Source organism: Phocoena sinus, chromosome 2 (assembly GCF_008692025.1).
Source record: "Phocoena sinus isolate mPhoSin1 chromosome 2, mPhoSin1.pri, whole genome shotgun sequence".
Lineage (NCBI taxonomy): Eukaryota > Metazoa > Chordata > Mammalia > Artiodactyla > Phocoenidae > Phocoena > Phocoena sinus.
Window position 1 is genome coordinate 112266454 of NC_045764.1, and position 27036 is coordinate 112293489.

General features: G+C 37.5%; 1 protein-coding gene across 1 annotated transcript in view; it reads left to right on the forward strand.

The window, feature by feature from the left end:
* The window catches only part of NPAS3 (neuronal PAS domain protein 3), a 758103-nt gene that overhangs the window by 137333 nt on the left and 593734 nt on the right, over positions 1 to 27036 (forward strand). Inside the window, exon 2 of the mRNA XM_032621122.1 lies at positions 24941 to 25185. Within this exon, the coding sequence (XP_032477013.1) occupies positions 25107 to 25185 (79 nt within the window). The 5' untranslated portion in view covers positions 24941 to 25106. The remainder of the gene's footprint in view (positions 1 to 24940; positions 25186 to 27036) is intronic.

Sequence of the window (27036 nt, forward strand, 5' to 3'; positions counted from 1 at the left end):
ACTTGGGGATATAGCATGTTTCACCTTGTTTGGCTGCTCACAAAGTTCCATGGTGGCCTTTGTTATCTGGACTATACACAGAGCGAGGCCCAGGAGGGAGCATTGAGTGGGATGAAAATTAATTATTGTTGTGTAGATTCAGAATTTAAACATCTTAGAAAACAAAAGGGAGGATATTTTACTACGTGCAATGACCTTTTTGACCACTAACGTAACTTCTTACCTCAGACAGTTGTGCCTAAGGTTAATACTTCTACGCCAAAAACCAAGTGAGTGTCTATGGGCCACCAGCTCGCAATCTCTACACATACTTTCACTTATATTATGTTTTAGTTACTTTGTGGAAAAGCAACTAGGGTATAGCAGGATCTTGTAACATATGATCATTTTATACATTTTGAAATATCTTGTACCTTCGTAACATTCACATTAATTGCTATTTAGATATGACTATTTGGGGGAGTGTTTCAATTCCACATAACTGCAAATATTAAAATTAATGTGTGGAATTCTATTACAGTATAAAGATAGGCAGAAAACAATACAAACACAACTTTTTATTATCTATACATACAAGTAGATTCATGAATCTATATTATTTTCATCACTGTCAAAAAACTAAATCAAAAGATTTTCTTCTCACAAATGGAGATGAAGGATTCACTTCATTTGAGTTAGGTGTTAATACTATTCTAGATTTTTTTTAAATGTGCATATTCTTTTACACTACAGTTCTACCTCTATTGACAAACTCCTACAAATAAATCAAGAAAATGTGTAGAAGTGTTTATTTCAGTATTCTAATATCAAAAATTTAGGAACAACTTAAATATGTTTCTATAGGCCACTGGATAAATAAATTACTACATTCATCCAATGAAATGCTGGGTAGTATTTAAACAGATGGTGGTAGATTTATATGTGCTGAAGTTTAAGACATGTATTTGCAAGTTTCAGAACAAGGTCAAGAAGATGATTTTATTCATGTAAATAAGATGAGGTTTGTGTATGTGTGTTTTTAGTATATATCCATTTTTGAGAAATACACAGGAAATAATTTATAGTGATTTTGGGGGGGATAGAAAGACTTAGAGGCTAGGGGACTTTTGCTTTTGCCTTTATATTCATCAATGTTGTTTACATTTTGAAAAAAATTTCTTCAAATATTTGTATTTTAATTTAGACATAAAATACTCTGAATCGAATCCTGAACTCTTGGGTTGGTTGTTTCTCATACTGGATGCCAGGTGATGAGCAAATGAGTGGGAAGAAGAAAACGGGCCAAAAATAAAGTATATGTTTTAATTTTGCTTGTGGCACAATTAACTATCACACACTCCGCATGCCTTCCTGGACCCCACGGATGACACATATGTGGGACCCTGTGTCTACTGCATGTGGGATGCTATAGCCCTTCAGTTAGTCTTAGGATATTGTTCTGACACCCCCCCCTCCCCAAACTGGTATTTATGGTACTCTCTTTTAGGGCTCATCATTATAGACCTTTTCTTAGTCTGCAAGAGGTTACTCTGCCATCAGGACAAATTATAGGTTGGATAATTACTGTTGCTCACTTCCGTCTCCTCTCTTTCTAATAGATAGCAATGCTATTTTTGTTATGATAAGAATGGATGCTTAGGGATTTTCCCTCCAAATTCTTTGTTTTCTTTCCATAATTCACATAATGTATTCAGAATATTGGTGAGTCTTTAATCTCTCATTTTGTAAATGGTCAAAATGAAATTTAGGGAAAGCAACTGAGTCTTTTCAGAGACCATGGCTGAATGAAGACACACAAAGAGTCACCAGTGAATGCTCAAATGTGTGCATCATACTGCAACTGAAGAGAGTTGCTGTCTTTATCCCCAGAGTGAGCTCTAACTGAGGAACTACCTAAAAAAAAAAAAAAAAAGCATCAGCAGAAATTATAAAAGATGATCCTTGGATGGAAGAAAGTGCTGGGAAGAAACAGTAATTTAAAGCCATATGTGATATGCTTTTGTACTTTGTAACCAAATGTTAAGCCTTATAAATTTGTTGCGGAACATTTAGCCATTTTTATTACAGAATTAAAGGTAGAGGGAACAGATAATTAAGCGAGGTGATAGCATAACAGTAAAGATAGAAAGATGGTCTAAGTTCTTATGGGCTGATTCTCTGTTCAGCGTTGTAGGTCATGCCTACACTGAACTTGGAAAGCTACTTTCACTTATATGGGTCTTGGGATCAACACTAGATGAATAGCAGAAAATAGCTGGATCATGTTTTAATCTGAAAGATTTCAAAATGCCAATCAGATCCTTGGCTTGCTCTACTTTTCAGAAATACTATGTGAAATGTGGATCATAAAGCAGAGTTTGGCTCTAAAACACTGAATTAAAATTATTCTTAGGAAGGCTTCAATTAACTCCACAGAAAAACTACCAGGATTCTCAATTTTGTAGCTAGAGATGCTTATGAGAGTGGCAGATGGCCACACAAAGCAACCGTGTTATTTTATTTCCAAATTTATGTAAACTGAACTCATAAATTAAAAAAAAAAAAAGACTTCTTAATTCTACCACAACAATCCTAGGTTCTAGAATCAAATCCTGGGATTTTAGAAAGTCATCTAAATTTGCTGATGAGGTTTTCAAAAACAGTAACTTATATGATTTAAAAGTGACCTCCTTGTACCTTCAATGGTTAGAACGTACACATCCTTTCTTCCCGTTCGACTCATCTGCCAGGTGTTGGCGATGGTGGTTGAACAGGAGCGCTTTGACAGATTAATTTGGGGTTAAACCCTGGCTGTTCAAGTACTTAGCTGGGAGACTTTAGGCAAATAATGTGACTGCTTTAAACTTCCCTGCCCTCATCCGTGAATACATAACCATATGGTTGTTTAAGGATTTGGTGAGAAAAACCATATGAAGCAATTAATTAGCATAGCACTAAGAACATAGTAAGTGCTCAGTTATTAGCTACTTTTATTAAAATCTTTTTTTAAACATTGGCCAATGGGAAATACAAGGAATGGATTATAATTTCTTTAAGTTTTTTTTTTTTTTTTTTTTTTGCGGTATGTGGGCCTCTCACTGTTGTGGCCTCTCCCATTGCGGAGCACAGGCTCCGGACGCACAGGCTCAGCGGCCATGGCTCACGGGCCTAGCCTCTCCGCAGCATGTGGGATCTTCCCGGACCGGGGCACGAACCCGTGTCCCCTGCATCGGCAGGCGGACTCTCAACCACTGCGCCACCAGGGAAGCCTATAATTTCTTTAAGTTTTTAAAATGTTTTTAAAAATAGATCACATAGTGTAATGATTAGGAAACATTCTCTTGAACTAGTTAGCCTTTAGATGTGGGTATAAGTTCAAATATTTAACACGTGGTATAACCTGGACACTAACACTTCAGAATGGATGCTGGCAGGTGGGTCTTGCCAGTATGGGCCAGCCGAACACCAGTCAGGCCTTTGGAAACCCTTCTTTTGGAGTCAGTGATGATGCCTGTATTATACATATATCATGGCATTGCTATTTGATGTCTGATAAGAAAATATGGCATCCTACATAGTTATATTTTAGTCAATCCTGAGTTAGGCAAAATAGTGTTTTTGTTTTAACTCCCTTGGTGAAATTCTTGGAATGAAATGGATATATGAACTGAGGGGGAGGGGCCTTAGACCCTCTAGTAAATACCCTTCTCGTCCATCTTATAAATTAGAAGCCTGAGGCCCAGGGAGGAGAAGTTCTGTCTAGTGCCCGCTCTACTCTGTGCTTCTTTCTAGGAATCAGTACTTCCCCATGCTTTGAGTATGGGATCCTAGACAGAGACTGGGTTTTGATTATTCAGATTTTTGCCAAGACTGAGGTCATTTTTTTTCTGAACCAAATTGGCCACTGTAGAATGGAGATATGGGCAGTGCAGAAAATGGGGGTGAATATGTGTCCACTTTACAAAACATCTGAGAGTTGTGGTTGGTAGGAAAAAAAACCTGTTACTGTTTGCTTTTTTGGTGATTTCCTTGTGTTTTCCTCACCCAAGAAGTCAAGAGTACAAAAATCATTCTGATTAAGTTGAAATTTCCAGCTGGGTTCTAGTAAGTTGAGGTTTTACCTTGACAAAGAAGTAGCATTAATTTCCCTGTGCTTTTTATATGGTGATTGTACTCTTGAGACTCAGACCATTCTATCACAAGCAGAGAGTCACCTTGATTGAAATCTTATCTAAACATTTGCCTCATTTGCTACTTGGTGGTAGAAGTTCTTTTTAAGTAGCACCCTCTGTGGTTTACATTTTAATTTACTTTACATGTTAACTGCAGAGGGAGGAAACAAATGACTGTCTCCTCTACCTATACTCTTAAAACGTGTTTTGAGTCTGGTCAAGTTGCTAGTACTTGTCTTTCTGAGTGTTAGAGTCTTCTCTTTTACCATCTGTTTTCATGTATACAAGTTCTCACTTTGTTTTGGCCCTTTATATTTTTATTCAATTCAAGATTCATCTGGAAATTTTTTTTCTATATTCATTTCAAGTATCTCAGTTGTTTTACTTAGGATTAACATTGTGGGGATTTCTTTCTGTAAGTTAGTTTGAGATGCAATGTGCTTTCGATTATAGGCTCAAGCTATTGTGTAAAGTCAAACCAACGTTGTCAAGGGTGCTTTGTGAGCGCCCACTCTGGGAAATCCCACTACGAGGGGAAACAGCATTGCAGTGATTATCCTAGAAAGAGGTATGGTCTCACTGTATCATTAACAGAAGCCCGGATGGGCAGCAACAAAACAAATATCTACACTTTTTGCAAAGTAATTTAGCTTTAAAAAATGTACAGACTGGAGGTTTGAGGTAAGGATGTCCATCCTAGAGGATGACATAGTTAGTGGAAGCAATTTTAGCCCAGTCAATTTATAATTACACCCAAAAAGTCTTTAATTAATGACAACATAATATTTCTTCTTTTCAGACTTTATTATAACCTCTTCTCCTATAACCTTTTGCTAGCTACAGTGAAGTTGCTAGAACACATCTCTTGATATAAGTAGGGTTTTCAAATTTGTTTTCAAATATTAGTGGTTTAAAACCATGAACTGCACACGATCCCTTTGTGTTACAGTAAGAAAAATGATCAGCACAGGCATTTTCTTCATTTAGCTATGAAGTAGATGGAAGGATCTGAGTTTTAAACTTATTTGGCCATCTTCTTTTTCTTTTTTTTTTTTGTTTCATTTCTTTTGATACCACATCCATTTCTTATCTCTTCATTTTGCAGTAATAGAAGAAGCCTTAACAGTTGCAAGATTACATATTTATATCAGGGTTCAGACTGTGAATTCATTCTTTTCTAGGGAAGCAGAAAAATCATGTAAAAATGGTGACCACATGTTGACAGAATGCATGATTTAACAAAACCAAAGGCAATCATTTCAAAGAAAAATGTTTTATTTTCTGCCAGCAGAATATAATGGAGAGAAATTGGCTGGTATTATTTTTAAAAATTGCCCAAATCACTGTAGTTAGTGTAAAATTGTCTCTGGAACTATTTCCTGTAAGTTAACCAGACATATGATTGTATCTTTTATATTTTGAATACTGAAGCTCACATTTCAACTGTCTTGCATGGAGCCTATCAGGTATAATAACTCTTTGTAAAGGTGCTTCCTTTCCTCTTTTAGTCTCTTCCATCTAAGCTTCTACCTTCATTCACCCCAAACTTAGAATACTTATAGTTTGGGTCTTTCCGGAACTTTGAGCTTAATATTATTCACCAACAAATCAAGACCACGAGCTCCTCAAAACGTGCTGCTCCCGCCTGCAAAAGTTCAAGTGAAATTAATGTAAACATTGTTTACCTATTAAAAATTCTCCACACATTTCAGTTGAAAGATTTTATTTAACATGTGGTTCATAGGGCTTGCTGTTTTTTTTCTTGGTACTTGAAGTAATTTCAGACCTTACACACTGGGACCCGCTTATGCTTGTGGGTATAGTAGGTATTATTAACAGCAAATCAGATTTATGTGTCAATGAAAGAATAATGCAGTTTGATAAGATTCCAATAGTCACATACCTTTGAGCAAGCTCTAAGGACATGAGTCACTCGATGGAATCTTGGTGGTTGTATCGTTCCTTTGCCAGTGATGTTTTTAATGGCCTAATAGGTACTGAAGGCATTATGGTGGTTGCTTTCATGTCATTCATAGTCCAGATCATCCTATGGGATTCAAGCCTATATTTTGGAAGAACTATGGAGTTAGCTACACAGGCTGAAAAAAGGATAAATATTACTTGCCTTGAGGACAGATAGCAGTATTGCATTTGTGTCTACACAGTGCCCAAAATACTGGTGCTCACCAGATATAGATGATGAGTTGACCTGGCTTTAGCCTGATGCTAGACAGCAACCAATATGTGTTTGTTGATTCCTTGTTCCATATGTTTGACGTCCTGTGAGAATGTTTGAGGACCTTATACGATACATAGAAAGTAAGCAGGCATACTTTAAAACGCAAGCTTTGCCATCATTTGAAACTCTGTCACCCACCAGTGAAAAAAAAGTTGTAATTTATGTTGAAAACAGAGCTATAACTCTTCTATAAATGGTGTCCTTCTTTTAGCTAGGACAGCTGATATTCGTTATTATCCATAACTCAAGAGTAAGTGTTTCATGCCTTGCTATGTCAGTTCTGGAGAAGACCCAGACTTTCCTTTGGAAAAGTGGAAATGAGAGTAGTTCATTGTTATTAATCAGAAATTTTAGTTAAGCCAGTTTTCACGTGTTGTCCATGAGTTTAATAGCCACGCAACCTCATTGCATGGATTGCATAGGATTTCACGTGAATGCTATGTGAAAGTCGAGTTGCGTATTTACTTTTGGAGATTCTGTGACTGTATTAGATTCTAACAGGCTGAAGAGAGGGAGGAGGGTCAGAGGAGGACGCACCACTTTAAAACTGCAGAGAAAATGGGTAATAACTTTAATACACATCAGACATATTCCCAGCAGTTCCACTAATGTTATGTGACAAAAACACAAGTGAAAATAGAATCCTTAAGGGGAAAGATGTCCTAGAGAACAATCTCTTTGTTTTTCAGGTGAGAAGACAGAGCCAGACATTAAATGTCTTGTCTGAAATTGTAGAGCTATTAATGGCAGATCTTGGCCCAGAACCCAAGTCTCACATCTTATAGATCAGTGTTTGAGTATAATGAATAACTGTGATTTTCTCAGTCATATTTTCCCTTAAATTGAATAGCTTCCTTATGTTGACCACCTGTACCTGCTTAATTCACTCTACATATTTTCCAGATGATCTGTCAGTTACTTTAGTCTAGACCTGCTTACAAATCACTCATACACACATCAGTTTCATCTGGGACTTCCCACTGATAGCATGAAGTACTAAGGGGGACCTGTCTTTAATGGCTCAGCCTCTTCCTGACAAGGAATACAAGTATTCTGAGCACAGAGAAGAGGGAAACTCTTACTTTTCAATAGAAAATCCCTCTCTCGGAACTTCCCTGGTGGTGCAGTGGTTAAGAATCTGCCTGCCAAGGCAGGGGACACAGGTTCGAGCTCTGGTCCAGGAAGATCCCACATGCCACGGAGCAACTAAGCCCGTGAGCTACAACTACTGAGCCTGCGCTCTAGAGCCCGCAAGCCACAACTACTGAGTCCACGTGCCACAACTACTGAAGCCCCCGCACCTAGGGCCCGTGCTCCACAGCAAGAGAAGCCGCCGCAATGAGAAGCCTGCACACCGCCACAAAGAGTAGCCCCGCTTGCCGCAACTAGAGAAAGCCGGGGTGCAGCAACAAAGACCCAACACAGCCAAAAATAAAATAAATTTAGAAAAAAAGAAAAAAAAAGAAAATCCCTCTCTTTTGGGAGTAGTAGAATTTCTTTGGCACTAACATGTTTTCATACGACCTCCACCTCACCTAAGCATCTATTAAACTGATGCTGTGAAAGTGCATGGATGGGTGGATCTTCAGGCGGTATGAGCCCCTCACCCAAATCTGTGCTATCCAAACGAGGACGCACAATACCTGTTGAGTTCATGTGAAAGCTGAGCACATTGACATGGAGTAAAGAGGCATTATTTTCCTTATTCCTGCTTTTCATGCACAAATTGTCTAGGAATTTAGGCAAGCTCATTTGTAACACACAGTATAAAAGACCTGTGCTTGATTTTGCGTGTTAAGATATAAATCTACATTTAGCACGTAGTGCCGTTTAAATGGATGCTTATAGAAATCATTAGGGAACGAGTCAAGTTTGCTCTCATTTTCTGCTTGCCATATCGTTCACAATTTATATCAAATTTTGTAAAATCAGGAATTGTCTTCGTGCAGTTGAAGAATTTGGGGTGATTTTTCTCTGTAAGCATTGGCTTGGTGTTTTCTTCCCTCTCGTCATCATGGCCATACAGGTATTGATAACTATGCATCATGACCGATTTTTTTTTAAAAAGTTCTAAAAAGGCTTCTAAATGAAAGCTATAATTTTGTATTGAATATTTAGTGACATGAGCAAATCACTTGCTCTTTGCCCTTACGGATTTTATAATGTCACCAGAGTTTATCCATAAAATTGTAGCCTACGGTTGGGCATACGCAATTCCTTATAGTATTGCATATATAGAAGGCAGCGGAGGGAGGCACAAATTGAAGTGTATCTGCTCTGGAAACATTCCAGCAGTGAGTGTGTGTGTGAGTGTGTGTGTTTGCTTTTTCATTTCGGATCTACTGTACAGTCAGTCCTAGAAGCTGCAGATGAAGAGTGGTGCCTGATCTCATATAGGAATGTTCTTTTTTTTTTTTTTTTTTGAGGTATGTGAGCCTCTCACTGTTGTGGCCTCTCCCGTTGCGGAGCAAAGGCCCCGGACGTGCAGGCTGAGCGGCCATGGCTCACAGGCCCAGCCGCTCCACGGTATGTGGGATCCTCCCGGAACAGGGCATGAACCTGTGTTCCCAGCATCGGCAGGTGGACTCTCAACCACTGCGCCACCAGGGAAGCCCAGGAATGTTCTTTTGTTTGCACCTGCTGTGAGTGAAGTTGACTAGAATTGTGCCATTCTGATCTATTTCATACATCAGCAGACTCTGCACATAGACATCATGGCCTTCCCTTCCACCTGAGCTGTCAGCCTCCATCCGAGAGGGAGAAAGATACTGACCGAGATTAGGAGCAAATGGCCAGAAGGAAGTGAGAAGGCCCAGTAGGGGAAGCAGATGTGCTTCCCTTAATAGATGTATTTTTGTAATGATAAAATATTCATCTATTTAAAAATAAATACATAAGAGGACAAAAAAACCCATACCCAGAAGCAGAAGAGATTCAGCTATAGGAAAACAGTAGTTCTAAAACTTTTATTGAACTTCAGGAGGTCTCTCTAGATGGCTGTCTCATTATCTGAAACTTGTAGAGATTTAATAGCTCACCTTAATTTGTAGGTACCCTGCCATCTGAAATCTTTTCTCTGTGATCTCTTATGCATTCTCTTTGGAGCACTGCTTCTGTCCACTTTTTTGTGTTTCTGATAGCACATAAACAACACAGATCTAGCAAAGAGATGCAGTAATTATGTGAAGATCTGGGATTTCCCCTTAGAAATTTCCACCTGTTATGTTTCTGTCTGACTTGTGGGAAGGATTTACGGTGATCCGGTGTTCTGAATACGACAGTGTATGATTAATAAAGGGAGATGACATGGACTCTTGACATTTCTTTCTCCTTGCCTCAGTTTGGTACTCACTATAGCACCACTTCCAGAGTGTAGAAAGGGGAAGAACTGTTTTGAGAATTTAAATATTTTTGTCAGGGAAGAATTTATGAGTATTGAGGTTTGGCAGGGAGAGAGGAGTATCTGTGTTTCTTCCCTTTCTCTTTCCCTTCCCTTCTTTACTATAAGAGCATCCCAAGGACTGATTTACTGGGTAAATTTAATTTCAAGAGCAATACTACTGGATGTGTTGTTTACTGTCTTAAATCATGACTTTTAAGGACATTCAGATCATCAACAATTGTCTTTCAACAAATACTTACTGAGGACACACTATACACGCAAGACAGTCTCTCAACTTTATTATTGCACTGATAACAACAGAGTCTTGTTTAGCATGCACTTTAAGAAATGGTCAACAGAACTTAATCACTAATTTTGGGGGGGGGGGTCATTCTGACTCATTTGGAAAAGAACTGTTTTAATTTTTCACATCCTACTTCTCTACCATTTTGATCGCTCTCTGCTATTTTAATTTTTAACGAAAGATTTTTTTATATATGATGCCATCATGGTGAACTGACTAAAATTTCAGTTGTGGTTAAATGTTTGAAACTGCTTGGGTGAAATGTGGTGAATGGATCTATGCACAAATATGCATATGAGTATTTTTAATTTTCTGAGCTACTTTTAATAATAGGTTAGATCTTATGGAATAGTAACTGATCGAATTTTTTCCTGATTATTTATAGAAAATTTGTAAAACAGAGTAAAGTGAAAGGAGAAATTCTACCACTCTGAGACAAATAACTGTTAATACAGTTTCTTTTCTTCCAATATAACTTTCTGCATTTCTCTGCATTTTATGCTTCTTCCTCAGTTCTTCATTGTCACCTGACTGCTATAGCTCTTTATATCCTGTGCCTTATGTACCCCATGATTAAATGCTACTCTCAAGAAGGCTATTAATGGTGTTAAACCATAGATTGCTAACTGCCACAGGCCAAATGAGACCCATAGAAGCCTGCAAAAAGTTGCATTTTTAAAATGAGATGCTCAATATTTTCAAATAATTGAAGATTTTAATTTAAAACAATCTAGATTTCTGGCTTCTCTTAAGAAGGAAGACTTGGCAACTTTGGGTCCACATTGCCATCTAGTAACAACTGTTTTTCCTGAATAATGTGTGCCCCCGGTTGGCTAGGCAAGCGCTCTCCGGTTTGCCGTAGTCCACACCACTCCCTGTAACCTGCTCAACACTGAGGGCTCAGTTGCCATTTATTGTCACGCTTGCAGTGCTTTCTCTCACCCCGTCCTCTTTATTCACCTGTATAATTTCGTTGGATTCTGCAGGTATTTGAGTTTGTGATCTCTAACTTAAATTCATTTACAGTAGACTAATAATAATTCAACAACAACAAAAAACTCTGACTCACTCTTCTTGCATATATGAATTTTATGAGAAGAGATATGACCAGATCCGATGAGTGATTCTCTGAGAGGGAAACTGTGTAGAAGCAAATGAGGGGGCAAAACTGAGGGGGAAGAAAACAGTTTGAAGGACAATATATATAATTCAGTCCCCTTAAAAGAGTGGTGTGTTTATGTGAGCGTGTGTGTGTGTGTGTGAGTGTGCATGCACACACATGCAAGTGCACATGTACGTATTTGAAAAGTGACTCTGGGAATTCCCTGGTGGTCCAGTGGTTAGGGCTCCGGCTCCAAGCTGCCAGGTTCACAGCCACGGGAACAAGACAAAGTTGCTGAAGAATGGCTCTTGGTAACTCACCGACCTCCACACTATCTTTGTAAGTGCACTGTTGGGAAAGGCCACTGTTTTCAGAAGTGAAACTCAAGACTTAAGTGATCTTTTGTTGGCTGATAACTCAAAAGGAGACCTTGAGGGAAAATCTTTTAAGATGAATATCTCAGCCCAAACAAAACAAAATGAAATGCAGAGAGGACTGAAGGTGAATTTAAGAAAGGGCTCCTGTAAAGTACCTGTGGGTGAGTAGAAGGTTGCGAGATATCCATTTTGGTCAAGGACTGTATTGGGATGACAGGTCAGGGAGGAAGTATTCAACCATAGGTATACATTGTGTTTTTTAACTATTTGGTGCCTTATGGATTCAGATACTAAGGTTGTGGAGGCTTTGTTGTAAGGGCCAGTTGAGCAAATCGCTGGCTTCCCTTGCCCTGTTTCAATTGAACAGTCCCTTTTACTCAGCTTACAAATCAATGATCATGTGCTTTCCTACATCTGAGAACTTTCTACCAACAGTTTGGATTCCTGTTACTATTAAAGTTGTAATTCTTCAATATCAGTAAATTCAGTGCTGACTTGCAACTAATAAGGTAACTGGGACTTTTTAGTTTCATGTATACTTGTATCACGGTACAACCTTTTGTTCTTCCATGAGGAGCTTGCAAACTCATGAAATAAAAAAAATGCCTATTTATTTTACCCTTATTTAATTTCATGTTTTAAACATGCATTTTATACATTGAAATATTACCCACCTTTATCATCCTGTTACATAGTTACATGTGGCTCAGAATAACTTAACTTGTAGTTCCTCCAAGTCGGATTTTAAGGAGAGGACTAAGCATCTATCAAGGTTTTTCAAAAGAAGGTAGGGTTTTAGAAGGACTTTGTTCCTAAGTAATGGAAGCCTACAAATAAACAAGCATTTCCTATGTTGTCCTGCTTTATAAAGTACCTCAGTGAGGTATTATGACTTCTCAGATTAAATCTCGTACGATAATCCCTGGCACATAAACGTCTTGTCTGCTGCATATATGTAGTCTAATGCCATGGACCCACTGTACCACCGAGGGCCAACACCTGTTAGAAGTGGGAGGTGTAGCAGTCAATGAAGAAACAATGATCCTGACTGTGATAGTTTGGTCAGTGTTATAGAACTTAGTAGAGATCTCAAGATACCGTTAATTGAGGCAGCTTCTTAACCAAGACTTGAGTCAGGGTCTGAGATTTGGCTTCAGGAAGCCCATTCTGTGCAATATTTTGTGTGTTTATTTATCTGTGTTTTCTCCCAGGTAAGAATCTGCATCTGCCATCGGGTTTTCAAAGAGTTAGTGACACACGGAAAAAGTCGGTCATTAAATGGTAGCATACTCCATCCCCAACCAGGCAGCTGGTATATTGTACACTGGGCAACACACTGCTTTGGGGTTTAGGGGGGCCACAAAAGGCACAGGAGCCCAGGCTGTCTGGCTGAAGGACTCAGTCATTTGATTGGAGACTCACGTGGGATAACTCGAGGAGGGACGAAGGCCTCTCCCAGCTTTTTCAATTCCAGTTCTCTTTTAGAGGAATGACCAAGCCAAGCATTTTCTCGAAATATTTTTCAGGCCCTATTATTGCAAGAAGTGGTGACAGGATGGCATTTGATAGCACTGTCAGGTAAACCATTTATTAAATGAAAAATACCTTTGAGCATCATAGTACTTCTGAGGCTCAACTTAGAGTCCATAAAATTACATTTATGTTGTTTTCTTCAAGAAGTAATTTTTATATTAAAAATACATGTTTATTGAAGAAACTTCAGAAATTAGTTATCTCCTGCCCCTCTCCCATCTTCTGACCCCCATACAAGGAATTTCTACCACGTGGAAATTACCAATCTTAACATTTTGCCTTGTGGGAATTAATCCTGGTTTGGATATATTTTCTCTGTATATATAATTATGCATATATCGCTATAGTTGTCTGACCCACTATACATGCTGCTTTATGAATTGCCTTTTATCACTTAACATATTGTAAAAAAATTTCCCCAGTCACTGAAGATTTGTTTCAACATCTTTGTTCAATATCTTGAGAATATTCCATAATTTGTTTCTAAAGTCTATCAAAGAGGCAGTGAATATTCTTTCAGAATATATTTATTTGCCTCCTTAGTCAGCTTAGGATATGTATTTCCCTAAGTGTTCTCTAGAAATTGTAACACTGTACACCCCTGGTAACTATATACCATGCTTTTGGAACCTTGATGAGAGGTTAAATAAAAATACATGTCTTTTAAAAAAAAAGTCAGTAAGGTAGGGGTAGGGTATATTGTCTCTTTAGACTGATGGACCTGTATTCTCAATTGTAGTGTTTAAAGAAAGCATGACCGTTTCACTTATTTCTGTTAGGAATGCAGGCAGTTATAGTATAATGGTGTGTTCATTGATGTTAAGTAAAAGTGTGTGCTGTTTGCAGTGTTCACATGACCATAACTTTCATTTTTCATGCTTAAAGATCTTCAAACTTGTCAAAGCATGCTCTCTCCTTTCCAACTTTCTCTTGTCAAGCTTGAAAGTTTTCAAAAGCTTTCTTCTACTTGGTTGTGCTTTCAAAAGTGTTTGAAATCACACTTAAAAAAAATTAAAGGAAAAAATGAATTTTCCCTCTAGAAAGGACATTTGAATTTGAATTCCAAAGCGACTTAGTTTGGAACTTAGAGCAATTAACAGCAAATTTATTTACTCCAAATTGGAATGTGTTTATAAGCCTGAAAAAACAGGGGATTTATCGGAAATTTTATTAATGAATTAATGTTTTCATAACAATTATGATGGAATTTATATGGGTGATTATAAATTATATAAAACTTTATCGATAACTTAATGGTTGTGTAAATATAATTGGGAGAAGGGGAATCACGAGGACGTTATTGCTCTAGAGGCAGCGCAGTGCGGTGGTGAGAAGGACATATTGGGGTCATCTTGCCAAGGTTCAGATTCTAGCTTCAGCTGTCATTGGCCTTGGGCAAAGTTACTTTCTCTCTCTGTGCTTTGATCTTCTTATTTGTGAGATGGGAGGCAGTAACATTTCCAGGGTTACCAACTGTTCTGGTTTGCCCAGGACCGTCCTGCTTTTAGCACTGAAAGTCTAGGATCCAGGGAAACCCCTCCCTGAGACAAGAAAACTCCTAGTTTTGGGGGATGAGAGCAGAAAGTTAGAGGGAAGGTATAAAACCCATTTAGTTGCCCCCCAAAATAGGGTCTGAAAGCAACACTGTTTTAGGGTCAAATATAATCAGCGGAGATGATCTGCTTTTCATAGATGCTGTTACTTCCTCCCCTCCCCTTCTGATATTGGCAACCATGAATTAAATGGGATGATGCTTAAAACACTTAAACCCTGAAATTTAGTAGACATTCAAAGATGTTTGCTTTTATGATTATGGTGCTAAATAAGGTCAATGCTTTTCTTTGACGGTACTGAATAATCTTAAAATGTAGAAACAACATGTACTTTCCTGTCATTGATATTATGAAAATTAGTACTGTAGTTCCTTGGAGTGATAGAATTCCATCAGTGGCCCTTTAGATGGTTAGTAAAATGTCCTGCGGTCACAGGGTGCCCACTATTCCTTCTCATTTTGCCTTTCAGCAGAGATGCTCTGACCCTTTCAAATATTTAGCAGTAGACTTTCCTCTCAATGTGTGCTCACGACTTGTGTTACTGCTAATGGAAGTTACACATGTGTGCTCACCGGGATGAGAAAGCCTTTATCCCACGTCGGGCAAAGACCCGTGATCCTGAATCTCTTTCTAAACTTCAGACCTGAAGAGAGCAGTGCAGGGAATTGCTGCTTTCTCACTATATTAGCTTCTTCAATTTCTTTTTAATTGGAGCCTGCAACCCAGATTCTTGTAACTTCAGAGGGATGAACAATACAAATTAAGATCTGGGTGCTTTCCAGGAATGGCTCAGCTGAAAGAAAAATTTTTTTTCTTTTAATACAGTTGTGGCTATTCACAAATCACATGCGGTTGCCTAACGAGTCCATATTTGCTTCTGAGGTTTCACATTTGCAAACTACACTGCTAAGAAAGTAAGTGATGTGTTCACCCACCTCTGGTGTGAGCTGACTGATTTAATGTACACAACAGATAAATACTAGAATAGTCAAAATTCTAAACCAGTAGCACAGAACCTTCAAATACAAATATCTTACCCTTGTTCAGGACATTCATTTCTCCCCAAGAATTCTTTTTAATGTATAAGACTTCAATTTATGTTTAAGAACTAGTAAACTATAGCAGTTTGACAGCCATTCACACTTAATTCTGTGCATTAAACCAACAGCATTCTTTTCCACAAACATCCATTGTTAGGACAATGCGCTCAGACAGAATTTATGAGAAATGGAATTATGTTACCAAGGAGATAGCATTTACTATAATGAAGAGTAGATCCTAGAAAATGGCCCCTTTTACAGCAGCTCAGAGCAGAGCCACAAAAGCAATTGATTGGTCTTGGCATTTAGTCTTATATCAGCTGTGTCATCCATAGCTTCAGGAGAGAGAACACTAATCTAAAGTGACATTTCTGTTCTGGCGGGCTTTTCTGCCCTGATGAAAGCAATTACTTCATTCCTAAATGATAATTTGCAGGAGTTTCAACCACTTTAATTGATAATTTTTTTTTTGTTCTGAGTTCAATTGTGAAGTGATTAGCTGATTTGGTAAATAGAAATTTAAGGTGTGAAATATACAAGTTGCTTCAAGGTAAAGTGCTATTTATTGGGTGGAGAGAAATTACTTGATAAAGCTGCAAGATTTTTTTTCATTATTATGGAATTGCCAGTTGCATAGCTTAAAGTTCTGGGGGAAAATGAAGAACAAAACACTTTGATTCAGGAGGTTTTTGGCAGACACCAAAGCATACAATGAATAGTTTGGTCTTGCTGTGGTTCATTCAAGGGTTATTTGAATCAAGGTGAACATTGGTTGAAAAGGATTGCTCGGACCTCTCAGCTTTCTTTATTACTATTCTAATGACTCATTCTGGAATTAAATCCTCTTATTTAAAGTGTTAAGAATAAAAATGCTCATTGGCTAAAACCAATTAATTTAATTATTAAGTTCAAACATACACAAGGCATTTTCTGAAGATGAGGGAAGGCATTCAATTGAATGGCTTTAATTACTCTTTTGATCTATTTTACCACAAGTCAGAAATGGGTCATGATTATTCAATCAGAATATATCTTAGTTTAAACATTTTAAGGATGCGTCTTGATTTTGATACTTCATTGAATGTTAGCAGTTGCAGAGGTTTTTGACACTGGTTTTAAGCAATCAATTTCATGATATTTTCTTACATGGGGGAAAAATAATGGTCATTTCACATGTTAAATGAGAAAAATAAGGCAAGAATGAAGGTCAAACTGATTTAGCACATCAAGCAGTCTTTGTCAGCCAAGCTTAATATATCCTGAGTTTGTGGAGCAAATGAAATTTTGCTGCTATGTTACACTTTGCTTCCAAACAACCATTACAACTGGTTTTATATATTGTGTGAGCATCAGACCATCAAACAGTGCATCTTTACTGACATGTTGCTGCAGCGATGATCTACAGCAGCAATCTGCCATTTATATAAGGGCAAAATGTGCATCTATATTTAGTTGTGAAATTGGCCTATTATACTCTTGATGTTTACAGAGGCTAACATAAATTAATGATGACAGCTATGAGCAGTGCATTAGTTAAGCAGCAGAGTTCTTACCTTGAACTTGAAGGTTCCAGTTTTTACTTCCAGCATATACTATACTGCTTTCTTCACACCTTAAAGGAAGGTTTCTGAAATTACTACCTTTTCTTGAAGAGCATTAAAAGACTTCAATTTGTGAATTATGTTGTACATAATCCTACCAGATAATAGTTGTTTATGCGTTTCTCAATTCTATTACCTTGTAAGAATGCTGATATTTACAATCATGGGGAAAAAGATACTTCTGAAAGACTTTTATTCTTTGCAGTTGGCTGATTTGATTGACTTTGAACTCTATGTGATGTCAGTGTGCGGTGGGCTGTTTTACTGAAAGTAACGAACGAAGGGCAAGCAGTGCTTATAGAATCTTTACTGTAGTTTTTCCCTGGGAAGTCTCCTCATTCAGCTCATGTCAGGGCAGGTGTAGGTACCAGAGTAACTATAGGTCTCACCGTTAACTATGACCAGAGATCTGACAAGTATGCAGGTGTTCAAAGCTTCATGAGTTAAAATGCTGCAGCCTTTGATGAATTTTTGATGGCTGCATTTTTAATACAGGTCGACCTTCTTCCTTTGAGGCTGCATGCCAGATTAATTGATAAATAGTAGAAGTCTGTAGTGCTGGGTTCTCCTAAGCAAAACAAGTAGGAAAATCCATAAAAAACTGCCTGTCCGGCTCCTTAGAAGTACTTTAAAAAGGTAAAATTTAATGACCCTACCTTTCCTTTCCCCTAGTTAGACGAACAAAACCTGCCGTGTTCCTTTTTTTTTTTTTAATAAATGTATTTATTTTGGCCGCATTGGGTCTTTGTTGCTACACATGGGCTTTTTCTCTAGTTGTGGCGAATGGGGGCTACTCTTCGTTGTGGTGCGCGGTCTTTTCATTGCAGTGGCTTCTCTTGTTGTGGAGCACAGACTCTGGGTGCGTGGGCTTCAGTAGTTGTGGCTTGCAGGCTCTAGAGCACAGGCCCAGTAGTTGTGGCGCAAGGGCTTAGTTGTTCCGCGGCATGTGGGATCTTACCGGACCAGGGCTCGAACTCGTGTCCTCTGCATTGGCAGGCTGATTCTTAACCACTGCGCCACCAGGGAAGCTCTCCGTGTTCTTTTATAAACTAGTTATTGTATTCTAAAAGTTTACATGAAGGTGTTAAAGCTGAGACTTAGAGGATTTTTGTGTAAGAGAGTGTGGATCTGTCAGTAATGTCCATATAAGAAGCCATTCCACAAATATAATTATAAATTGTAAAAAAGATAACTGATAGAAATCTATGCTATGAAGAAGTCATTGGAGAAGAAACATTTAATTAAGCTGACTTACTTCTGTTGTTCCTCTGTGACAATTATTACTTTTGCTCTGTTATATTCTGTAAATCTCTAGCTATATTGTTTCCGTAATCATTATCGCCATTTCTATGAAGTAGGAAACCAAATAATCAATTTTGCAAAACTAAATTTTACAAAAGACCAGCCATAAAAGATAACTTACCTCTTTTACTTTAATGAGTCATCATGTCCAAAATTATCTGTTTTGTCCACCATGGACAAATGGCCCAATGAAAAACTGACACCCTTATCCAGCTCTGTGGCAGCTTCAGAGAGATTATAAGTCCTGAGTCAATTTCATAATATTGGCTTTGTGATAGTGGCAGTACCTATGTTTTTTTAAGTTTTTACCTGTTTTTCCTGTCTCATTGCTGGCTCAAGTAAAGTTTCATGATTCAGCCTTGCTCCCGATGCGGAGGCCAGAGCAGGAAATGCTGCTGCCCTTCCAAGTTTCTTCCCTGCTCCAGATGTTCTGGCTGAGCTCTCCATGGTCCTGGATTTGGGGCTTTGCCTGACATTAAAGAGAACTTTCAGATTTGTGATGTTTTGGGAGACACTTTGAAAGATCTTCTTCCTGCTAGGAGTACCACATATACTCTTTCTGACTAATAATAATCATTGCAATTTTCAAGTCTTCCATAGAAGCTTTCACCATCTTCCTGAGTAACCCGTTCCCTTAACTACTGTTTGGATGTTCAGTTTTCTGTGTAAACAAAATTGCGTGTCTCAACCATTGAATGCCACTTTTTCTACCTTAGGGAACAAAAAAATGGCCCCTTATTATTCTTACTACAGGCAATCATGTATTTATAAACATTTAACCTTCCATTAATGAGACATGTTTTATTTTTTATTTGAACGAGTTATTGAGTATACCTGTGGTGTAAAACAGATAGACCATAGGCATAAAGAGGACCATAAGGAAAAATCAATATCTCTGCAATCAAGTAGTTTTATTTAACTGAAGTACACAATGTGGTATATCAGAACCAGTGGATAGAAATCATATTGGTGAGAACAGAGTGTAAATTATAAATGTACCTTAAAGCATAGAACAGTCGGTGTGACCTGAGCTTAGGTTTTCATTTAACACATCTTATACTGTATTGCTGTGTGCCAGGCACCACTGTAAATATTTTACAAAAATTACCTCACTTAATATCAACAAGAACCTTATGAAGCAGATAGTATTATCATCCCATTTCACAGGTGAGAAAAACTGAGGCAAAAGAAGTTAAGTAAATTGCTCAGGTTTACATGATTCATAAGTTACAGAGCCAGGATTTAAATACAGGCAGTCTGGCTCTGCAATCCACACACTTACCCTCTGCCTTCCGCTAGTGTGGAGATATGCTGAGAGAGGCAGCAGACAGAACTTAAAGAAAGTGAGAAGCGTGAGCTGAGAGAACATGGAAGGAGTTTCAGAAATCAGCAGTTTAGGGTTGTCACCAAGCAGAAGTCAGGCCTTTGATTTCATTTCTACTGTCACTGTATGGGAAATAAAATTTACTAAAAAATGAAGGTCACAAGTGGCAGTTTGAGAGGACAATGAGGAAAACAAATAAGTATTCGGAATTATAAAACTGTAACCAGAGTAAAAAAACAACAACAAAAAAAAGTGGTAGGAAAGAGGCTGCTGGTTAAAGAAAATTACGAAGAATTGTGGAGGAGTAAGGTAATAATCAGATGTGGTACTAGGATCAAAACAGTTGAGCTTTTGTCCTCAGGGAAGTCTTACAATTACCGTAATAATAGTTAATGCTTATATAACGTTTACAACATGGCAGGCATTTAGCACTTTACATATATTAGCTCAATTACTCCTCTGAGCAATATTGTGATGTATGTACTAATATAATGTCTATTTCCCGATGAGGAAACTGAGGCCTAAAGAAGTTGAGACACCTATCCAAGGTAGCCCAGCTAGTAACTGTGTGATGATGTGAATACTTACAGTCTGGCTACAGAGCCCCTACTCCTAACTCCTGTGCTTCCAAGAAAGTTTAAGGAAGGGTTGACTATATTTTAAGCATTCTTAAGTCTTTCCAACTTATTAAAATTCTTAGTTGTAAAACTCTGAAGTAGACTCTATCACATTTAGAGCTTACAAACTATCTTAACTGTTATCACATTATTGACCAGAGATGTATTAATACATCTTTTGTTACCCAAACGTTATTGACCAGAGATGTATCAATATCACTTACATAACAAATTGCTGGCCACAGGCATTAGTTTCCACAAAAATCCCCCGGTTAATAATAAGTTAAAATTTAGAATTGTCCAAGGGGTTCACTTCTTTGTGGTCTACAATATACTAACATGAAATTATCATATGAGTCATTGCAGTGGTCCCAGGAGATTTGCCAAATACTCCTTGTTTGTCATTCTCATGATCTAAGATGATAAAATTGAGGCTCAACTTAGTGACTTAGAATTATAAGTGGCCTACAGTGGCTAAAGTGGGTCTCATAACTCCTTCATTGGGACTCTTTCCGCAAAATATACAACTTGCCAAAGGAACTTAAAATAGATGGAAAGATTTAAAAACTCACTTTACATTTACAAGCACTGACTGCTAAATCTTCATTCTCAGTAAACTCTTTTTTGATTGCTTGTCAGCTATGCTTTAAAGATATAACTATAGAATGTAAACATTGTTTCAAAGTGTTGAACGGAAACATACTTTTAACCAAGGTATTTCTTTAGGATAAGTTAATTCTAGCAACATCAATGGCAAAAAGAGGGCAGAATCCAACTTTATAATCCTTATATGAGGAAATTCTATACATTAGATTGTTATAATTTTGGTTGGGTGCTGGGCCCCTTTTGAAAACCTGAAAATCATTTACCATCACCCCCAAAATATACCCATATATACATAATTTTGCCTATGATTTTCAGATATGTGTGTGTGTGTGTGTGTCTGGAAATGGTTGTTGATTTTGTTGCTGGTGGTGGTAATTATTAGAGAGGATGATACTGTCGTCATCAAAGAGAGTTGAAATTTTGATTTGTGGAGGGTTTTCTGTTATTCAGAGTCCAAGTGAAAGAACATTAAAGCAGTGGGAAGTTTGGACCCAAGGAGTATTTACTGTTTAATCGTATTTTAGGTGGCAGAGATCAGGCCATAACATTCACTCACATATAGTCAATCCATTCTTTCTCTAGTATTTAGAAATGCAACCATAATGTTTTGGTTTAGAACAGAATGTATAAATGCAAATTTATTTTAGCTTTTAATGTAGTCCTTAATTCAATTTGAGAATTACTTGTAACTAGGCTCTGTTTCACAAAAGCAGGCAAAAGATTAATCCACGATCTGTCCTTGTCTTAAGGACTTTAGCTTCATCTATTGTATCAGCATCTCCACAACCTTTATAATCCTTTAACTGTATTTTATTGCTGTTGCCCTCAAAACCAGTTACTACTTATTACAGACACAGTGCTATCATTCGGAAAGTCTTCTGTACTGTGGTGTCAGCATAATGATGTGATGTGGAAGTCATGGAAACCCATTGTTATTAAGATTATGGCTAGGACGATTACTCCAGTAGGGTGACACAGTTGTGGGTTAGAGATTTTTTTAAAGAGGGGAGAGGTAGAGAAGAGAAAAACGATAAGGAGGTAGTATGGGAACACATAAAGTAAGTGGTATTTTAGAAAAGTCAAGTGTCAGAGTGCAATGTTTAGGCAAGGCACCCCAAAGCCTTAGTGTCCACATATTCCCCTTCTTTGAGGAGACAGAAGAAGTCATCTCCCCTCCGCCTCACCCCTGGAGCTCATTGGGTTGATCCCTGTGATCTTGGGCTTTGCCTACCCTTAGGATTAGTTTTTTTTTCCTTAGATTATTGATAAGCCTATGCAGAGATATCAATTTCAGAATAACCCACTAATCCTCTACTTGCTTCAGTTGAATAGAGAAATTCCTAGTGTGACTATTAGTAATATTAAATAGATAACAAGTGACTATTAGTAATATTAAATAGATAACAAGTGAATCCATTTGTGACCACTTACACTATGTGTAAGTAAAATTATATATAACATCCATGTAAAACTTCTGGCAAAATTGGCCTCCCAAATTATTACCCAATTGCAAAATGAGTCCCTGCTCCATTATTGACCAAGTGGCATGTTCTGTTTGGCTCGCATGATTTTTAAAAATGCCAGTTAGTTAACATAAAATTAACACATAACATAAAATTGGAAGTGCTATGTAAAAATTCAGATTTTGTTTTCTAGAAATAGCAACAGCAGAAATCTGGCAACACTAGGCATGCCTTCCCCCAAAGCAGCACATGCAAAGCTGAAATGGTGTGCGCTTTCCTTTGCCTGGGATTTCAGCCTCCACTTCTCCACAGGTGGCCTCAGGCCTCTTTACTCATTGACATTCCCTGCCTTCACCCTGCAAGCCCTTGAGTTTGCAGCCCCTGCTCTAGGGCTCCATCATAGTCACTTACTGGACCAAAAAGAAAAGAAAAAAAAAAAAAAAAAGTAAGTTCAGCCCACCTTCTGGAGTAGTATTCGATTACAAGAACACAAAAAGAGCAAAGCATTGAACTTGAACCACTGCACTCTACAAGTGGTAGAGAAAAATTGTCAAATGACATAGTTCTTTTGGCACAACTGACTTAAATGGTGTTAGATTACTTTTATTATATAGAGGGAGGGCTATGAATCATTGTTTTATCCTAAGATGTTGACCTGGGTCCTGGTTACACTTATACTTTATCAGATTGTAAGGCATCTCTTACTTTTACTGACAATTTTCAACAAGCCACACTGAGCATTTAAAGAAGTGAATGGAGGCCAGCTAAAATTTTGGGAAATAAATGGCATAACATGTCTTTTCTTTATAAATTAGTGATGGTTCTGCTTATCACCAACATCAAGACAAAAGTTTGTCACCTGTGACTGCTTTGACTCTGAAAATGATAGCATTAATTTGTCTAGTTCTGAGAAATACATTAGTTAGCTAATGTAGAATATTTTATTAATAGAGTGAACATGAAACCGGTAGGGGTATTAGCCTAGCAAGTATTTGACCATAGCATTATGGCATTGCTTAAATCACATAGATATTCAATAAGATACCTGAAATGTCTGCAGTGAAAACAGTGTCTCCACTATGAACAATATCAGATGTGGTCTAAGGTAATAGGGAATGTTATTGCTCATACTAAGAGATTGAAGCCACACTGTTGGTCTCATTTTAATCTATTCCTCTGGTCTTGCTTCCTTCTTATTTCTCTTTCTTGATATTTTGTAATGGGAAACCAGAATGCTAGATTCAAAGATTTAAAAATGCCTTCAAAGTCCAATAAAATGGATACTTACAAATGATGTTACTAATACCTTGATACTATAAATATTGTCCAATTATTTATCATCACAGTCTGATTTTGAATTTATTTTTCATCAGACACAAAACGGAGCAGTTCAGAGTAGGTGCACTTCTCCTGTCAGATGCCCACACACAACTTCAGTTGTGCTAGATTCTGCCTTCAGCAATGTGAGCAAACTTCAAACAGAAATGTACATGAATAGCTAAAGGAAAATACTGGATCCCACCTGTTGCCTCTTATGTGAAGTAATATGTCTATAATGTTTATAAATTTTAATGACCCATACAGGGCTTTATCTTTCAACATTAAATTTATGTTATCTTAAATTTTGACTTTTCTGGGTGATATATTTTATTCTCTAGTATCTTAGAGAGTCTATCCATCTATGAATGTATGTTCATTAATAAAGAATTAAAGTATTCTCTTATCAATCAATTACCAGTGCATTTATATAGTTACATTGAAATCTTCATTTCCAATAAGATGTTTTCTTTATGTGACAAGGTCATGATTCTTATTGAGGGCTGGAAGCACATCAACATTTTATTTGTTAATTCTGTGAACTGTGTGTTTACGCTTTGTTTCTCAAGATGGTAACTGAAATAAATTTTTTCAAATGTGTCCTTCTGATGCTTTACAATTCCATAGTGGTAACCGTTAAATGAACAAAACCATTAGCTTAAGAATAGATATATAAATACAATGCCAATCGTTTAAATTGCTCATAGCTGATAACATCAAGCATCACCTGTAAACCTTATGTCTTAGAAACAATTAATATATCTCAGTGCATAGGTGATTGGAGGAAAAAACTTAACAAGCAAACTATTTTTACTCATTGCACTTGAGTTTATGGCATATAAGCCTAGAAGTAGAATTTATGGTTTTAGAGGTCATTGTCTGGAACTCCTTTTACTATGTCCCTGGAATTTTGAAGATGACTTTGGTAGATTTTTGCTGGGGGAAAAAAGAAGTAAAAAGAAAAGCAGTTTATGCTTGATGACAGAGTTACATGTTCTAAACAACACTTTTCCACTCCTTTGATTCCAGTTTACAAGCATTGAGAAAGGAGAAGTCCCGGGATGCTGCTCGCTCCCGCCGGGGGAAAGAAAACTTTGAGTTCTATGAATTGGCCAAGTTGTTGCCTCTTCCTGCAGCCATCACTAGCCAGCTTGACAAGGCCTCCATCATTCGACTTACAATTAGCTATCTGAAAATGAGAGACTTTGCTAACCAGGGGGACCCTCCATGGAACTTGCGAATGGAAGGCCCTCCACCTAACACGTCAGTAAAAGGTAAGGTTTCAGCCACTGTTCATCCTGGAATATGGTGGTCTGTAGGTGTCTCTAAGATGAAATGTTTACCATCATCCTTTCTTCTTTTCCTGCATATCAAATCCTTTAAAGGGATACAAATGTGGAAATCTGAACTCTGCATGAGAAAGACACCGTGTGAAGGTGAAATAAATCTCTTCTATTTCTATTTTATTTTCAAAAAGTCTGTCAGCCTAAATATTCTGTCACTATAGATAAGGTTTCAGGGAAATGAGAATGAAATGACTTAACGTTAATATGCTTCTTGGGTTTAATTTATGTTATGCTAATACATGAAAATTATTATTAAGGGGTGGAGTATGAGAATATTTGTTAAAGGGTAGGGCTGATATTTTCTGGTTTTAGTTACGAAAGAGAGGATGGGAACAAAGTACAACTATAGCAGGCATTTTGAGTAATGATTTCATTGACCAACAAAATGATCAATGTATGTATTAATGTTTCAACTCTATGCATGTTGCATAAAATTTATAAATATAAACATGTATTTGTGCCCCCGATCATTGGTGTCGTTTCCCTTAAAACTTATTACTTAGAAATTTTAGGCCTTCTTCACTCTGATACTTAAGAGGGTTATTTTCTTGTTTGTTCTTGAAACGCCTAATAATTGATGAGATTTTAAACATATGAATATGCATGCATATGTTTATTGATGTACATGTGGTGTTGGCCATTGATTTTCTGTCCTGAAAATGTATCATTCAAGGCATGGGATGGGATCTGCTGGGTTTTGTGCTTTAACCTTGTATCTAGGCCCTTGATGAGCATGGAATAAAATTGGACATTTGGTGGAATTGTAGGCAGCCTCCTCTGGGGGAGGAATTAGATTCTTTAGTTATGTGATTACACCTTGACAATGACTTATGAAGTCCCTATACTCTTGGCTGTTGTAGGGAAGGGTACTAGGGGGGAGCTATAACCTATTATAGGATTCAAATTAAAACGAAGGGTCAAAAGTAGTGACTATTGGCAACTCAGTGCCAAGAGGTATAATCATATGTATGTATGTACCTGTGTGAATCTGTTTGTATCTTTGCTCTTGTTTCTTAGAGATTGTGTTTCTTAGGCTTATTAGAGAAAGAAAATTAGAATTCAAATTGTAACAGGTTATTTTTCTCTAGAGCAGGGGTTGGGAAACATTTTATGTAAAGGCCATATAGTAAATATTTTAGTTTTGGGGGAGTACTCAACTCTGCCATTGTAGCATGAAATCAACCATAGATAGCATGTAAACAACAGGGTATGGCTGTGTTCTAATAAAACTGTACTTACAGAGCAGGCAGCTGCCACCAAATTTGGCCCACAAGCCAGAGTTCACAGACTCCTGCTCTAAGTATAAGAATGACATTTGAAGGTTGAGAAGAACGGACAACAGAGATAGCTCTCAAGGGCAGGGTGTAAGTATAAGGTAGCACAGTACAAATAAACCAGGGCACATTCATGCTGTTCTTTTACAGCCCTTCTGCCCTTAAGAATGTTGATGTCAACTCGGTAATACACCAGTCCATGTTGCAGATGCTAAAGTAGTGGTGAATTTTCCCAAGCTAAAGACGTGAATATAATCCTAGTAAATACTTAAGAGTTTATTCAGTAGGTTGTCTTTGTGTTCATTCCACATCATGTAAGATGAATGGATAAATACAACAGGTTAGAAATCACACAACATGCAAAATGTATTCTTAATCTTATTATTCCATTTGAAATACGTTGAGGGACTAGACTTATATTAACTTTTTTAACATAATTATCTTTTATTTCCATCTTTCCTTTAAGAGAGTTGGCAGTTTATAGGCTTCCTTGGTAGTGGCGGCT